Below are 18,048 nucleotides of genomic sequence, written 5' to 3'. Positions count from 1 at the left end.
ATCCTTCCCATCCTCCAGCTAGCAACTTCCTCCTGCATTTCTCCAAGTGATCCTTTCTATCTGCAAGCCATCAATAGTGTGTTGAATCCTTGTTCCACAAATCTCTGACTTCTGCTGCTGTGGCAAACAGCCAGAGAAAACTTTTGTCTTCAAGAGGACTTGTGCAACGGTGGTTAGGACTAGTTGGATAATTTCTCTATCTTGAGGTCAACTGATTAGCAACATTAATTACATCTGCAAAATCCTTTTGGTACATAGTATAATCATGGAAGTAGTACCTCATTATATTCAAAGGTCCACACATACTCAAGAGAAGATTCTACATGGGTAGTCATTGCAGGTCATTCTATGATTCTGCTTGTCCCAGGAGAGGAAGCTGTGGAAAACATTTTCCTGAGGAATTGCTGCTTGAACTGAGATCCCATGGATGAGGATGGAAGAAAGAAAGAAGCTTTCATAGAGCATTGCAAAGACATATAACTGGGGAATGGATAGCAAAAATATGGGGAGAAGGCTAAATGAACACCAGTGTGACTACAGAGGAAAAAACAAAAACCACAATGCCTTGAAATAAACTGGATAGAGAAATAAACTGGCAGGAACCAGGTCATGAGAACTTCATAGATCCTGTTAAAAGATTTTATCTGTCCCAAAAGCAAAGGTCAGAGAGTGGCATAATTAATTCACATCCTGAACATAGCACTCTGGCTGTAAGGTAGAAGATGCATGCAAGGAGGCACCAATAAAATGTAATGGCCCACTTAGGAGAGTAGGAGAGTAGTGCAAGAGACTGTAAGGTGATGTCTGTGGATATACAAGCAGGCAGAATCAAAGAACACAGTAGCTAAAATCAACAGCACTTTGTGATTGATTCAATACAGGAGCGATGTAGTTATGTTCCCCAGAAAGCAGACTCTAAAACAGAGATTACTGTAAAGGGTGCTTACTGAGGAGTGCTCTTGGAGTGCAAGATAGAAAATGAAAACAGGATTGAGCAAGGGGAGAAGCTGAGCAGTAATTCAGTCCCAACAAAGATCTATCAACCCCATGAGGAGTTCTGGTGCTGTGAACAGATTTCAGAGTTGTCCTTCATTGGAGTGGGAGGACTGAGCCCTTATATCTCTGTGCTGATCAGTCATCGGATGCAGGAAGCCCCAGAAAGGATACATGACCTTGGATGAACTGGCTTTTTTCTGTTCAGACAACTCCTGATTGGGTGGGGGAGTGACAGTTGAGGGCTATCTTCCAGACACATTCTCAACAGCTAAGAGAATAAATTCATCATTTTTGGAGAACAGTCTAGGTTTTGCATCACTGCCTCCATTATAAGGATGAAGGAGCATAAAGGAGGAAAGCATCTAGGATGATTCCTAAATTTCTGATTTGTGCATTTTTTTTTCTTTTTCTTTTTTCTTTTCTTTTTTTTTTTTTTTTTTTTTTTTTTTTTTTTTTTTTTTTTTTTTTTTTTGAGAAAAGGGAAAAAGAAGCTTTATTGTTTTGCTAGCGAGGAAGAACACACAGGAAACTCCATTCCCAGAGGCTGTGGTTCTGCCTATTAGGGGAAACAGAAGGCTTTTAAAGAAGCTTTTAAGTCTCATTCCAGGTGTGTGCTGGTGGTGGGGAGGCAGGTCCCTTGATGGTGTGTTGAAATTCTGATTCATGCATCTTGATGGATGCATTTATGACCTGTATTGTAATCACTGGTTTACTTGGGAAAATTCCCATTAGAGTGGGAGCTACTCAGGGACAGAACATATATAAGACAATGCACAGTGGTCCCATATCTGGCCACTGAATAAGTGAATGCAATCTACTTCTGTTTCCATTCCTCTCTCCCTCCATTTCCTTTGTTTCCATCCAATGTGGGAAAAGTTCAGCAGGTTATCTGTGGCTCCACCTGTGCTGGAGTTGAACAAACAGCAAATCAAGCTCTTATGGTCCAAAGCTCTCAGAAGAGCAAGGTAGGCAGTGCCAGGAGAAAGGGAAGGGCGAGTAGGTGATGATCCCACACAACCCCTAGACTTAAAACTCTCCTCCAATTCCTCCAGCCTATGAACACTGGGCTGGACCAGGTCCTCTCCAAAAGAATAATTGGACAAAGACTCTAAATTCCCCATAAACCCAGACCCACCCCACTCTAACCTGCTCGTGCAATGAAGCCCCCATCTCTTGCAGCCACTTCTGGGGGCCAGAAAATTCAATTTCCATTCACGCTGGAATTTTTTGGAATGAAGAATGGATTGGAAATGAGGCTCACACAGAAGAGGCAAATTCTGCCCAAAAAGCTGAACCCACTTCAGTCTTGCAGGGGTACCCTTTAGCTTCGTTCCCGCTCTGCCCCCAGTGGCCTGGCCCCCTTTGGCCCCCTCTCGTGGGAACCTGACACTCTACACAGGCGGTTCCACCTGTGCTGAGAGCAAACAGGAGCGTCAGCGTGTCGTTTGCGGATGGGCGCTGCCTGGAGACCGCGGAGACAGCCTCCGCCTCCTCTCTTTTGCCTGGGCCCAGGGCAGGGAATGGAACACTACCCAATCCGTGTTTATCGTAGGCATTTTTCACTTCCATCCACCGCCTCCCTCAACACCCTAGTAAGACTTTATTTGGGCAGCCCTTTCCCCTGCCAGGACTTCCCTGTGGACAAACGACGCCCTCCCCTACCCCTCCCGGTTTCTAAGGGTTCCTTGGAAGCCTTGGGTAAAAGCCTGGGTGTTGGGCCTCAGATAGAGGTGGGGTGTGTGGAAGCACTTGCAGAACCTACCCCAGCTCGCAGTAGGGAGCTGCAAGGAACCAAGGAACTACGGTAGTTTGACGGTCACTGCTGCCAATGCGGCACTGTACCTTCACCGCCGCGACAAGCAAGCCAAGGCACCTGCGCCCTAGCGAGTGACCCTGAACGCAAACCCACTTCTCCATCGCCATCTCCATGTCCTCTGACCCACCAGAGAAAGATGCTGGTCCCGGCAGAAGCTGCACTCTGCTTCCTGCTCCACTCCTCTCACCCGCCCTCTCCCCGCAATCTCCCTCCGCGCCGCCAATACTAGCGCGCGCCCGCAGACAACACACACACACACACACACACACACACACACACACACACATCACGAATTCCGCAGAATTCACGGGGGCGTTGCTAAAGGGAGGTGGACAGGAAAGACATCTCTAAGAGAAGACGAGAGATCTAGGGAGGGGGCGAGCCTGGAGGACAGTCACGCCGGAGGACGCGTAACTCGCGAGCGAGGGAGGAAGGCTGAGAGTCACCTGGTGGGAGAGGCAGACCAGAGCCTGGGAGGCACCGGAGCCTGGGCGGGGCGAGCAGAGGAGCGGAGGGGCAGGGGCCAGGGTTGGGGGCGGAGACCAGGCGGGGCAGGGGGTGGGTTTAGGCGGGAGTCTGAGCCAGAATCTCGGCATGAGCAGGTGGAGCCTTGGCGGGAGCCCGCCTGGCCGAGCTGAGTGAGGCAGCGGGTTCAGCACGGGCCATGGAGCTGCTTAAGCTAAACCGGAGCGTGCTGGGACCCGGACCCGGGCCAGGGGCTTCCCTGTGCCGCCCAGGTGGTCCCCTCCTCAACAGCAGCAGTGCGGGCAACCTCAGCTGCGAGCCCCCTCGCATCCGCGGAGCCGGGACAAGAGGTGGGTGTCTCCCTAAGCCCCCACCTCAAGCTCTTTATCACTGCACCCTATAACACTAATAGAGCCTCCCCCGCGACTTCTACACTGCCGCGCCAAACCCCCGCAGCGGCCCCTTCATAGGACTAGCTCAGCTCCTAGAGAGCTCCCCATCACACATCTCTTTAAACCACATCACAGTTTCACATCACCTGGTCAGAACCCTTCACATTCCGGCCCCTGGTCATACCAGAGCTCCTGGTCACCCCCCAAACACAGCACCACACATAGTTAAGGGACAAAACCTCCCCTTGCCAGCCCTTCTACAGCCCTTCTAGATTTTTTTTTTTTTTTTTTTTTTTTTTTTTTTTTTTTCCTTTTTACATCCAGCTCACAAAACCACAATAGGAAAGGGAAGAAAAGAAGGCAAAAAGAAAGGAGCTAGTTGAGGGAGGGATCACCGTGGGAGGCCTGGATGGAAAGTTAGTTATAATCTCCTGTGTATCCCATCCCAACACCAGCCTTCCCAAAAAAAGATATTCAAATCTCTGTTAGGCTGGACACTGGGGGATGCTCTTTAGAGCTGCTTGTCACATTATTTTACTCTTCCTCAAACCCCTCTGCCTCGTAAGTTGGAGTTCTCAAGGCTCTGTGCTTGTCCTCTCCTTCTCTTCCCCCTCTCAGAATGTCTCCCAGCCCCTTCCAAGTCCTCTCTCCAGTCTGCCTCTCTATAAGTCTCACCCTCCTGGACCCACTGCTCCTTGTATCACCCCATCCCTTTCTGTTATAATCACCTCTTCTCATCCACTCCTTTTTAGACTGCTTCCAAACACCCAGTCCTCAAAGTGACTTTTACTCCTCCCATCAGCTAGCATCTCCTTTGTCTTGATGAACATCTTAAAATACATTTTCTTCCCTTCCTGTACCTTTCCTGTCCTGCACTGTTCTCTGAACACCTTCTATCCTAGGCTAGGTGCTATGGACACAGGGATGAACTAGACCCAGTGCACACATTCATCCGTCCATAGTTCAAGTGCAGAGGGAAAAACAGGCCAATGGAAAAATCACAGTCAGTATGGAAGTCCCACAGAAGGGTCTGGATTGTGGGGACCCAAAGGAGATGATGGGTTTGAGAAATTCACAGAGGATGTTCCCTAGGAACTGGGTCTTGAAGTTGGAGTTCAGTAAAAAGAAAATGAATGGAATCCTAGAAGAAGAAGCAATGATAAACAGAATAAAGTTATTCTAAAGTAAGAAGGGAAAGATGGAATAAATTATAATCCAAGTATTATGTATCTCACAAAATAATTCATGACTTCTTTCCCCATTGGTTACACACTGTCACTTAGATTCTTTCATTCAGCAAATATTTATTGAACCAGAGATTGTGCTAAGCAGCAGGGATATGAGTTGAACAAAATTGGCATAATTCCTACTTCATGGAGCTCAGAATTTTGTGGTGAAGAGAGATAAGTAAACAAAGAACAGCAACACAAAGTAGAAAAGACAGGGGAATACAATGGGGACACACAAGAGGAGCACCTCTGGCCTAGCCTAACCATGGGGATTAAGGTTGGCTTCCTGAGGAGGTGCAGTATAAATTTAGATGAAAAAGATGAGAGCGAGCCAGCTAAGAAAGGGCAGAAGATGCAAAAAGCATCCCAAGTAGAGGGGTAGGATGTATGAAAAGCCCAAAGTTAAAAGCCGTGGCACTTTTTTCAACGTCATAGAGTTTCTGAGTGGCTGGATCGTGTATTATTAAAAATAAATAATAAACATTCAGGCTGGGGACCAGACTAGAGAAATTACAGAGAGCCTTATAGGCCTGGCTAAGCAGTGTGCATTTTTATCCTAAGGGCATTGGGAGCTACTTAAAGATTCAGCAGTAGGGCCAGGATTAGTTGTATAGTATAGAGAATGGATTGAAGGATGAGGTAAAATGCAGGGAAATGCTTTAGAAAGCTATTATATTACACATGTCTGTGTGAAAGATGATGCTAGCTTAGACTGAGGTATTGGTGGTGAACATTGAGAATAGCAGATGGATTTGAGAACTACTTCTGGAAATGGAATCAACAGAACTTGGCAATTGACTAGAAGTGGAGAAGGTAGAAGGGGTCAAGGGATGATATCCAGGTTTCTGGTTTGGACTGTTGAGTAGATGTTGGTACTATGTGATGAGAAGGATATCAAAGGAGCAGGTTTGGGAGAGGTAATTATCATCTCAGTTTAGAACTCACTAAGTTGAAATGCTGGTGGTACATCCAAGTGGGGTTATAAATCAGCTGTTGAATCCAGGGATCTGGAACTTACCTTAAAGGTCTAAGCTGGGAATACAGACTTGAAAAGTCATTGCCTAGAGGAGGTAATGGAAGCCATGCAAATAGATAAAATTATTCAAAGATTGTATAAAATGAGAAGAAAAGATGTCCTGAGACAGGACCCTGCAGAAGACCAATATTTAAAAGCTAGACAGCCGGACTAATGTTGCACACATGTAATCTCAGCTACTCAGGAGGCTGAAGCAGGAGAATGGTGTGTTTGAGGCCAACCCCAGCAATTTAGTAAAACACTTTCTCAAAGTAAAAATGGACTGGAGATGTAGCTCAGTAGTCAGGTGACCCTGGGTTCAATCCCTGGTATTGCATAAATAAATAAATAAATACATACATACATAAACATATAAATAAATGCTAGGCAGAAGAATGGAAGTTCATGAAGGAGATTCAGATAAAACTATCAGAGAGGGGAGCTATGTCCTTCCAGAAAGCAAGGAATAAGAGTTTTAAGCTGGGTGTGATAAGTGAGGTCCAATGTAGCTGATATGCATCTGATAAGAACAAAACAGCTAGAAGAGCATCCTCTGGATTCAGTAACAAGAAATCCTTAGGAAGGCGTGTAGGTATTAAGGTCTGACTACAGCAGGTTTAAGACTGGGTCAGTGGGAAAGGGGTTAGGAAAAGTGAACAAGGATACTGGACAAAACTTCCAAGAATTTCAGGGAGGGGGATGAAAGAAAAATTATGGGGTAATACCAGAAATAGCACAGGGTTAAGGAAGGACTATTCGTTTGTTTGGGTGTATGTGTGCATGTGTATATGTATAATACTAGTAGTAGAAATAAGGGCATTTAAAACTAGTTATTTTTGAAGCAGGATATTTCTATGTTGCCCAGCCTCATCTCAAATTTTGGGCTCAAGTGATCCTCCCACCTAGGCTCTTGCATTGCTAGGACTACAGGTATATGTCACCTATAGTGGATTTAAGATTTTTTAAAGGGAAAGGACCAAGAAAGAAGAAGATTGAAGGTTCTGATAAGAAAGATGTTAGTCCACAGAGCAAGAATCCCTGATAAATCAAGATGTGAAGTGATTCAGAGCACAGGTGCAATAATAGGTCTCACTTAAATGGATGTTGTTGCTCACACACATTGAAATGTTACCCAGGTAGTCAGATATTACACTCAGAGATTCATTAAGATATTACCCACACAGAGTCAAATGTTACCCAGGCTCACTCCAATGTTACCAATAGAAATTTACCCATTTTTTTTTTTTGAGGGCGTGTATCAGGGATTGAAATCAGGGGTGCTTAACCACTGAATCACATCTCTGGCCCTTTTTTATTTTTTACTTAGAGACAGGGTCTCCCTAAGTTGCCTAAGGCCTCACTAAGTTGCTGAGGCTGGCTTCGAACTTGAGATTCTCCTGCTTCAGCCTCCTGAGCCACTGGAATTATAGACATGTGCCACTGTGACTGGCACCCACTTTACTTAAGTATCAGTCATATCTGCTTAGATGCTACCCACAGATAGGCAGATGTTATCCACACTCAGTATTTCTCACAGTCACGTAGATGTTACCCATCCATCAAACTCTCCTCACTTCATTTTATTATTATCCACATACAAATTGCCCATGCTTAAGTAACCCTTCTCCAGATATTACCCATAAAGTCACAGTTAGTATTCTTATATACTCAGATATCATAAGGAAAAAACTAGATATTACCTGTGTTCACTCAGGAGCTAATAATTTCACTCAAACAAAATTAACAGCTGGGCGTGATGGCACTTGCTTGTAATTCCAACTACTCAGGAGGCTGAGGCCTCAGTTTAAGGTTCCCTGGACAACTTAGTGAGACCCTGTCTCAAAATACAATTTTTTAAGAAAGGCTGGGGATGTAACTCAGTGGTAGAGCTTTCCTAGCACATGCAAGCCCTAGGACCCATCCCTAGTATCAAAAAAAAAAAAAAAAAAAAAAAAAAAAAAAAAAAAAATTACTTGAGTTTAACTCAAATATATCCCACACAGAGTTGGATATTACTTTTTCTCTCTCTCATGATCACTTGGATATTCTCCCCATTCACATACAGACCTCTGAATGTAACCTATACTTCTTAAAGGTGTAACCTACAAAATACAATATTGTCTACAGAGACTTGGCTATTACCCTTGTTTGTTCAAATATCACAACACTTAATAAGATATTCCCTGAACTTAAATTAACCCATGCTCAATCTGATATTACCTTACAGACATACAACAGTTACCCTTCCTCAAATATCACCCAGAGAAATAAGGTTTACTTTTACCCTCCCACATATTATCTCAAAGACTAAAGTCTTACTCACTGCTTACTCTATTACCTACACAACCTTGTATGTTTCTTCTGCTCCATGGTTAGTATCCACTGACACTTAGATGTCTCCCATATCTGTGCTTACCACAAAGACACTGATATTACATTGATGTCCGTGTGCATGGGTGACCAGTCCTTCCAGGATTGAGGCATCAGCAGCTTCAAAGTTCTGTGGAGTTCTTTCTTAGAAAGTCCTATTTTTAGTTTTATGTCACATTATCTGGAATTTTGTGCTCAGACTTCTCTACCAACATCTGGATAGAACAAATGCAAATCTTCCAGACTCCAAAAGAAGAACCGAAATGCCCCAGTCTTCTGAGTCCACTGGTCTGGTTTCTGTTTTTCTCTCATCCCCAGGAAACTTATTCCTAAAGGTAAACTATGAAGGCACTATGGCTGTTCCCCAGAAGCTGCCATCTCCCATTCTTCTACCTGAGTTAGGTTTGGGGTCACTGTGGTCACCACACATACACACCTACCTTAATTCTCTATTTTGTGTCTGACTTTTGAAATGAATAGACTATTTTAGTTTAGGGTTTAGGAAAAATTGAGTAGAAAATAGAAGTTCCCATATACTCTCCCTGCTACTCCCACATACAAGAGTGATAGAGTTTACACTATTAACATCTTACACAGAGTTTACATTATTACATCTTACATCCTACAAATCTAATGTAAGTTGTGTCACATTCATCATAACTGATCAGTCAATCCTGATATACACAACTAAATTCTGTAGTTCACTTTTATTAGGGTTTACTTTTATGTTGTACAGTTCTACAGGTTTTAAGAAATGTGTAATGACATGTATCTACTGTTACAGTATCATACAGAATAGTTTCACTGCCCCCCAAATCCCTTGTGTTTGACCTATTTATTCCTCACTTTCCAAACCTCTGTCTCTAAGATTACTTTTGATTATAATTTTTCATGTCTATTAACTGTCAACAGCAAAGATCTAGAGATGTAGCAGTGATTTGAATTAAGATAACAGCTAGAAATGCCCAGTAAAATAGCAAAGTGCTATACAATTTCCGGTCATTTTTACTGGGACTTTGGCCTCCAGCTCTCAGGAGGCCTTAGACAGATTAGGTTCATAAAGGTGAAGCCCCACTTTCATCTTTTTGGTCTACTATAATTAGCCAAGCTCAAGGACACATACATGGGGCACATCAGCTGAATTAAGAATGAGAAATGTGCTTTTCACACTTCAGAGTGTTCTACCAACTTGAGATGTAATAATTGCATCAATAGTTAGTTGAAGAGAGTTCCAGAGGAGGAGGTGAAGAGATGATGGAACTGGAGAGATTAAGGAGGTAGGCAGGGTAGAGATGGAGAGTCAGTGGACTTAGAAGAGACAGAGTACAAGGGAGACCACCAGCTCTTTTATCTTTTCTGGGTCCAAGGACCTCTTTGACAAAATCCCCTTTCCAAAAGTTCATTATTTCCTCCTACTTAAGCACACTTACACACACACACACACACACACACACACACACACACACACACACACACAATTGGTTCATAATCCTTCCTTGGAGAAAGGAAAATTAATGTATCCAAAATCACAACCTGCCATTGACCTTCAAACACCCTCCATCATGTGTCTTCATGACAGGAAGAGAAGGGAGGGCATACCAGAGCACCTTGACAGAAGTGGGGGATGGATAAAGAGGAGGAAAGCAGGTGTGTTTTGTCTTAAGAGACGGATTTCATTAGCAAGCATGTGTTGACTGCCTTCTACCTGCCAGGCATTATGCTGAGTGCTAGCAATATCCTAGAGAAAGAGCTGAACCTTGCCCCTGCCCTCAAGAAGCCCATAGTCTAGTGGGGAGACAGAGAAGTAAACATAGTAATAGAGTGAGAAATGCAATGAGAGGCTATAGAGAGAGGGAGAAAGAGGCATTAGGATTGGTATTAGGGAGAGGAAGGAGGCCGTATGATGAATGGTAGAGCATTGAAGACAGCGTTTTAAGAATCCAGAGACTTAGCTTCTGTTCTGATTCAGCCCCTTTCAGCTATGTGGTCCTGAGCAACTAATGTGACTGCTGAGCTCAATTTGGAGCTTTCATATAAATAACACTTACATGACACCTACAACAACTTCTGAATATGTTGGTGAGTGTCGTAAGAAAATCATTCAGTTGGGGGCTAAAACAAGAGGCAGCCAGTTTGTGAAGCTGGAGAAGAGAGGGATACCCCTCTGGAGCTGGGAAGGTCTGTCACCTTCCATCTCTCCCTTCAAGCTCCAATCTCCCTCATGCTGAGGCCATAGGTGTGACTGAGGCCATATGTGTAGGTCTAGGACACCACTGGAGCTGGTGGTCTCCACCTACTTCAACTCAAATTCAGTTTTGTATAGGTCTGTGTGACTGTAACACGGAGATCCAAAGATGAATCCACCTCCCAAAAGGCAATGACACAAATGAATAGTGCCCTTCTCCTGCCTGTTCTAAGTCACCCAGCAATGTAGGGTATACCTCCTGTGAGCTCCCACAGCACTGTGTACATCCCGCAACCCCCCTCTTCATCATACTGCATGGCAATTATCTGTATATGTATTCGAGTTTCCCTCTCCACTGTGAACTTTCAGAGGGCAGAGAGTTTACATTATTCTTCCCTTTGTTCCCAGTAACTGGTACAAAAGGAATCCTCAGCAAATGCTTGTTGAGTGAGAATGAATGTTTGGGAGATAACTGAAATATAAGGCAGAAAGTAGAAAGAACTCTAAGGAGCATGCGTGGGTCAGTTGAGGGGAGATTAGTACCTGTCCAGAAAAGCCTTATGGAAGAGGTGGCAGTCAATCTGAGGCTTGGCAGACAGGGGATAAATAGGAATTAACCAAATACAGAAAATAAGTTTGTGATGGGGGTAGAAGAAGGGGATTGATGAAAGAGTATTCCAGACTGAGAAGCCAACTTGAGCAGGGAAGGAGTCACGAGTGCATATGATGCATTCAAGAAACTGAGTCATCCAGTTTAGCTTCAGTGGGTACAGTGCAAGGAGGAGGTGGGAGGAGAGAGGGCAGTTTGGAGCATCCTGATGACATCCTAAAGGGTGGCAGACAGTTCAGAGCTGTGAAGGTTTTTTGTTTTGTTTTGTGTTTGGGGGGCTGTTTGTTTTAGAGAATTTGGACTTGACTTGATGTGGCTCAAAAGATAGTGAGCAGTCAACAACGTCAAATAGTACAGGGAAATCAAATAGTATACACTAAGAAGGAACTTTTGGATTTGGCAATTAAAATATTAGTGATCTTGGGAAGAAGTGATTGGTGACAGAGCCTTGTATTGCAATGGATTGAGTGACTGGAAAGACACAGTAAAATCCTTTCAAGAAATTTGGCTGCAAAATGAAGGAAGCATTTAGAAACAACCTTGAGAAGATACAGGTTTTCTTAAGAAAGAGTAGATAGAGTTGGGCCCATTTAACTAAGCTGCAAGGGGTTAGAATGGTAAAGGATTTAAGTTCAACACTTACTAAGCTGGAAACATGTCCTTGGGATGTAGGGATCTGACTGGGTGGTGAGGTTGGGGATAAGTTGGGTTGGGGGGTCTGGCTGAGTGGGTCCAGAAGACCTGGAGCTACCTCTCCTTTTTCTGCCCAGAATTGGAGCTGGCCATTAGAGTCACCCTTTATGCTGTGATCTTTCTGATGAGTGTTGGAGGGAATGTTCTCATCATTGTGGTCCTGGGACTGAGCCGCCGCCTGAGAACTGTCACCAATGCCTTCTTGCTCTCACTAGCAGTCAGCGACCTTCTGCTAGCTGTGGCTTGCATGCCCTTCACCCTCCTGCCCAATCTTATGGGCACATTCATTTTTGGCACAGTCATCTGCAAGGCGGTTTCATACCTCATGGGTGAGTGAGACAATTACCCTAACCCCTGATCCTCTCCTTAACAAACATAGGGGTCTTCCCTAATTGAGGGAGGGGGCTGAAGAAATAACACTGGTGAGTGTGTGGTACTAATTTCCGAGGTGACGCCTCCTTTTTCCCTTGCTTAGGGGTGTCTGTGAGTGTGTCCACGCTAAGTCTTGTGGCCATCGCCCTGGAGCGGTACAGCGCCATCTGCCGACCACTGCAGGCACGGGTGTGGCAGACACGCTCCCATGCAGTTCGTGTGATCTTAGCCACGTGGCTGCTGTCTGGCCTGCTCATGGTACCCTACCCTGTGTACACTGCTGTGCAGCCAGTTGGACCTCGCGTGCTACAGTGTGTGCATCGCTGGCCCAGTGCACGGGTGCGCCAGACCTGGTGAGGGTGCCCACACGCTCTCATAGGACTCCTTTCTCCATCAGATGTTCACGACCATTCTCCACAACAGTCGTCCAGTTGCTTCAAGAATCGTGCCAATTCCCATTCTGCACCCACCACCCTGGAATTCTAATTTTGGGTCCCTCCCCAGTTATCTTGCCCTTCTGAATGACATCCCCTAACCCTACTCCTTCATCAGCTACCTGGCCACAGCCTTAGAAATACCAACCTTGGCTCTTGTAACTGTGATTACAATTGAACAAAGACCCATGTAATTGGTCTGTGTTCTGTTTCTAGGTCGGTACTGCTGCTCCTGCTCTTGTTCTTTGTCCCGGGTGTGGTTATGGCAGTGGCCTATGGGCTTATCTCCCGAGAGCTCTACTTAGGGCTTCGCTTTGATGGTGAGAGTGACAACGAGAGCCAAAACCGGGTCCGAAGCCAAGGAGGGCTGCCGGGTGGGGCTGGACCTGGTGAGCAAAATTCCAGAGGAGCGGGACTTTGGAAAGGGGTGGAGCCTAGAGTGGATGGGGCTGTAAGGTGGCTGGAACGTAAAGTTAAATGGAGGGCCTAGGCAAGTGGAGATTGGGTTGGAGGTTAGTAAGACTCTGCCTTACACTCTTGACAGTTCACCCTCTGTGCCCAGGTCCTGTCCACCAGAATGGGCGTTGCCAGCATGAACCTGGACTGACTGGTGAGGACAGTGATGGCTGCTACGTGCAACTTCCACGTTCCCGTCCTGCATTAGAGCTGACCACTCTGACCGCGCCTACTGCTGGGTCAGGACCTGGCCCCCGGCCCACCCAGGCCAAGCTGCTGGCCAAGAAGCGCGTGGTGCGAATGTTGCTGGTGATTGTTGTGCTTTTTTTTCTGTGTTGGTTGCCAGTGTACAGCGCCAACACATGGCGTGCCTTCGACGGCCCAGGTGCACACCGGGCACTCTCAGGGGCCCCCATCTCTTTCATCCACTTGCTAAGCTATGCTTCGGCCTGTGTCAACCCCCTCGTCTACTGCTTCATGCACCGTCGCTTTCGCCAGGCCTGCTTGGACACATGTGCCCGCTGCTGCCCGAGACCTCCAAGAGCTCGCCCCAAGCCTCTTCCAGATGAAGATCCTCCTACCCCTTCCATTGCTTCCCTGTCCAGGCTGAGCTACACCACCATCAGCACCCTGGGGCCTGGCTGAGGGTTGGCAGGAGTGCAGGCTGAGGCAGGACAGAAAAACCCTTAAAGCACAAGATCCCATCCATACGCACAATAAATACAAACCAAACTGACACCCAATGGCATGGACTAGCCCCAACACACAGGAGGTATCTCTCTTGACATAAAGGAAATAGGAGCCAAACTTATACAGAAAAAGGAGGCATAGTTCCATTGTAGTATGGAGTTTCACCTTAGAAACATGGCGATGACCTTGGACAGGCAGACACATCATCCCTAACAGGGAAATATCCCTGTGCAATGGAAACTTTGACAAGAGCTGACCTGCCCTTCACACACACACTGTGTGTGTGACGGCTCTGATTCTTCAGAGGCTATGGAACCTGGAGTGACTCTGTATGTTCTAGACTGTCCCCAGTTTGACCTCACAATACCTTTCCTCAACCAGCACTGAAAATATCAACAGGACAATTCTTACATCTCCCTGATCACAGGCTGTTAACACTGAAAGTACTTCATCTCTTTCCAGTTAAGGACTATGGCTCTGCCTCCTCCCCCGTCACCAGGCTTCTTTTATAAAAATAATAATAATAATCATAATAAACAACTTGACTTCCTCCTAGACTTCCTTTCTGGACTTTTTCAGAGGCAGGTGAGGAGGTGTGGAATTTTGTGAAGTCCTCCTTGTCACATCCCTTCCATAGCTTCACACTCCTTAGTACCACCCTATGTCCAAAAACCCTTGATCTGAGGCTAGATAGGACTGGGTATAATCTCTCTGGTTTATCCTCCTGGACTTACCTACACTCTGGTGTCACAGTAACGGGGCGTAGGTATAGGAGGTGGGATATCTATGACATGTCATGATTCCATTGTAAAGGGATTATATTCATGAATGCTTATTAAAATTCTGATGAAAAGATAAAAGAGGAAACTGCATAATAAGACTCCACTTATTCAAGGAACACCAGGAATCAGACCATGACACGTGTATAGAAATTAAAGAGTGGGGCCTTTTTTATGGCACGCTTGCCATCCTCCAGCATCAGAACCTGGCCAACATCCACTTAATGAAATCTCCCTTACTGGCTGCAATCAAGAGGCCTAAGAGCAGGGGCTGTGGCTGGGGTTGGGGATGGGGGTACTGTACCTGAATAGGAGTCTGAGAACCCTGACTCTAGTTTGACTGTAAGACTGATCTAGCTCTCTCCACACACACAGGAACAGACAATTTCACCAAGGGATATACATGGATAATCAAGGGCATAGTGTTAGGAGAGGAGTCCCTTGACCCTTCACTAGTAAAAGGGTGTTATGGTTTTGGATATGTGGTATTGCCCCAAAAACTCATATGTGAGACAATGTGAGAACATTGAGAGGTAAAATTATTGGATTTTGAGAGTCGCAATTTAATCAGTGACTTAATCCATCAATGGATTAACTGGGTGGTAACTGTAGGCAGGTAGAGGTCTGACTGGAAGAGGTAGGTCACTGGGAGCGTGCCTTTGGGACTTATATTTTGTCCCTGGTGTGCCAAGATCACTTTCACTCTTCCTTGTTGGCTTGCCCTGAGCTGCTTTCCTCCACCATGCCCTTCTGCCATGATATTCTGTCATCTCAGTCCCAGAGCTATTGAGTCATCAGTCTATGGACTGAGACCACAAGCTGAAAATAAACTTTTCTTCCTCTACGTTGTTCTTGTCAAATCTTTTGGTCAGCAGCAATGAAAAAGCTGACTAAAACAGGGGAAACAGACCTAGAGGAAAGAAAACTGCCCAAGACCATACAATAAATTAGAGTATGATAGGAATAACAATACTGACACTAAGCTGCAGATGGGGCAGAAGACACACCTATGAGGGGCAGATCCATGCTTTGTGGGAGCTAAAGTATACAAAATTTTAGTGCTCTTTTTAAAGAAAAAAACAAAAATAATGGATACCAAATTGCTATGACCCTTCCCAGGGCCTTGGAAGGCGCCTATGCAAATGAGGAGCCCTGAAATTTAAACCTCATTAGCTTCACAGCCAATATGCCTCCCAAATCCACCCACTAACTACCCTGGAGAAGGGCTGGATGGAGAGGACAGTGAGAAAGGAAAGTGGGTCTTCTGTTTACCAGTGCTGGGATTGCTCCTATCCATCCTTCCACAGGGTTCTGGGCTGCAAGAGGCAGGAGGAAGGAAAAAAAGGAGGGAGAAGGCGTTGCAAACTGTCAACCTAAGACAGCGCTGGTTAAAAATAGAATCCCAGCTGGTCTGAGAAGCTGAAGGGAGATTTTGAACTGTAATTTCTCAGGCCAACTTTTCTCTGCAGCAGGAATAGTCTTGCCTCTAGGTTCCCCAGAACACCTGACTATCCCTTGTAAAGGGAAATTTAGGGCTTCCCTGATGTTAGCCCCTTTCTCCAGCTGGACCTGGACTTCTGGTGACCACCAGAGGCAGTGGGAGCTGTGTGGGGGAGAGCTGGGTCCAGCCTGTTTGAGGGTGGAATGTGGTTCAGACCTCGCCTAGAACGTAGCCCACAGGCACAGTCTGATAAAGTCAGCCTTTTGGTCTGTGGATAACACCTCCATCAGCCTACTCCATGCCATATGCAGTTACCACATGTGGAGTCTGAGGCTTCTCTCCCATCTATTTTCCATTTCTTGAGACCTGATAAAGTATGTCAGGTCCAGATTTCATATCACTCTCCCCATGAACTCCTGCCTGGTCACTCTAGAAAAGCATATGTGCTTGTACAATACTTGCTGCTTTCTCTTTTCTATTGTAGTTATTATGCCTGATTTCCCTATTAGGCTGGGAACAGGATAATGTAGTGGGAAGACGACTGAACCAGGCAATGGAGGGGGAGGGGTGAAATCTAATACTATAATACTATATAACAGACACTTTATAGACACTGATTCATTTCATTCTCAGAACACATCTACAGAACGTTTCTCAGGTGAGGAAAATGAAGCTGAGAAAGCTTAATAGGAGGTCCTGCAGCCAGAATAGAGCCCAGAACTGAGCTTGGGTATCTGAATCCAAAACTTTTTCCATTACATTATGTTGCCTTCTTTCAATCCTGGAAGACCTGGATTCCAGTCCTACATTTTAAAAGTCGTGTGAATTAGTGCATGTTATCTCAGTGACTTCTAGTTGGAGCTATAAAATAAGAATAGTGACATTAACTTCACACTGCCATTTTGAAAATCAAAACAATGTTCACAATGTGTTTGTCGCTGTACTAGGCATATAGCATAAGAAAAATTAGACTTTAGATTGTTTCAAGACCCAGAAGAAACAAAACAAAACAAAACAAAACAAAAACACACAAGAAAACAAAGCCTTCAGCAAAAAGTTAGCACTATAGTTTGGGTCTTAAACTCCCCCAAAGGCCCCTGTGTTTAAGTCTTAGTTCCCAGCTTGGTGATAGAGAACAGAGGTGGAGACTCTAAGTGGCGGGGCCTAGCAGGAGGACCTTGGATCCTTGGATCTTCAGGGCATTCAAAGGCATGTCATTGAAAGGGACATTGGGATAACTGGCCCTTTCTCTCTTTTCACTTCAAAGTCATTATGAAGTGAGCAGCTTTGCTATGCCACATCCCTCCACCATGATGTGCTACCTCTCCACATCCCAAAAGCAATGGAGTCATTTGATCATGGACCTTTAAAATTCATGTGATCTTTAAAACTAAGAGCCAAAAATAAAACTTGCTCTTTATAAGTTGATTATTTCAGGTACTTTATTACAGTAACAGAAAGCTGAAAAACATAAACAGTCATGCATAACTGAAAGACAGAACCCTGGGTTCAAGAGGAGGTTTGGAGTCTACTGTAAGGTGCTATTATTATATTATACAGTCAAGTCAGGATTTGAACCCAGGTCTGCCTGACCCCAAAGTTCATGATCTTCCCACTCCATATACTGGTTCTGATTTCCCAGAGGCATCATTCAGGGATGGAGAAGAAAGTGATTGGGAGCAATTTAGAATCACTCAGGACTCTTCCCAGGGCTCAAAGTAGAGAACAGATATTAAGTCTATAGCTCTGTAGGCTCAGATCACCATCCTTATAGGAAAGCCCTCAAAGCCCTCATAGATCATCCTCCCCAAAACACAAAATGGTAACAGTTCTAAAAATCTCACCCCCGCCCCAAGTTTTCTAAGAAATCAGGTTTCATAGCTAAATCTCAGAAACTCCAGGTAATATGGGGCCAAACCAGGAAAGAGCTGGTGTCATGGTGAACATGCATAGGGTGGACCTTAGGCCAGAAACTGGTTCTTCTCACAGACATTTTCAGCCAGAGTCTTAGATGATCACACACTCTGGCCAGTCTGAATAATGGGGAGGGAGCAAGGGACAAGTTGTAGACTGTTCCTTTCAGTTATTTCTAGGAGAGGGCAGGT

At 45.1% G+C, this 18,048-nt stretch overlaps 1 protein-coding gene across 1 annotated transcript; it reads left to right on the top strand.

Annotated features, from left to right (window-relative positions):
- Positions 1-3,398: 3,398 nt before the first annotated feature.
- CCKBR (cholecystokinin B receptor) lies at positions 3,399-15,355 on the top strand. The gene is made up of 5 exons (XM_079102865.1): positions 3,399-3,627; positions 11,849-12,100; positions 12,247-12,496; positions 12,794-12,966; positions 13,140-15,355. The coding sequence occupies exons 1-5, from the start codon at positions 3,477-3,479 to the stop codon at positions 13,676-13,678; spliced, it is 1,365 nt and encodes a 454-aa protein (XP_078958991.1). The 5' UTR covers positions 3,399-3,476; the 3' UTR covers positions 13,679-15,355.
- Positions 15,356-18,048: the final 2,693 nt, after the last annotated feature.

This window comes from Sciurus vulgaris (assembly GCF_902686455.1).
Source record: "Sciurus vulgaris genome assembly, chromosome: 11".
Taxonomy (NCBI): Eukaryota; Metazoa; Chordata; class Mammalia; order Rodentia; family Sciuridae; genus Sciurus; species Sciurus vulgaris.
Note: the sequence above shows the minus strand (reverse complement) of the source record. Positions and strands in the feature narration are given on the sequence as shown.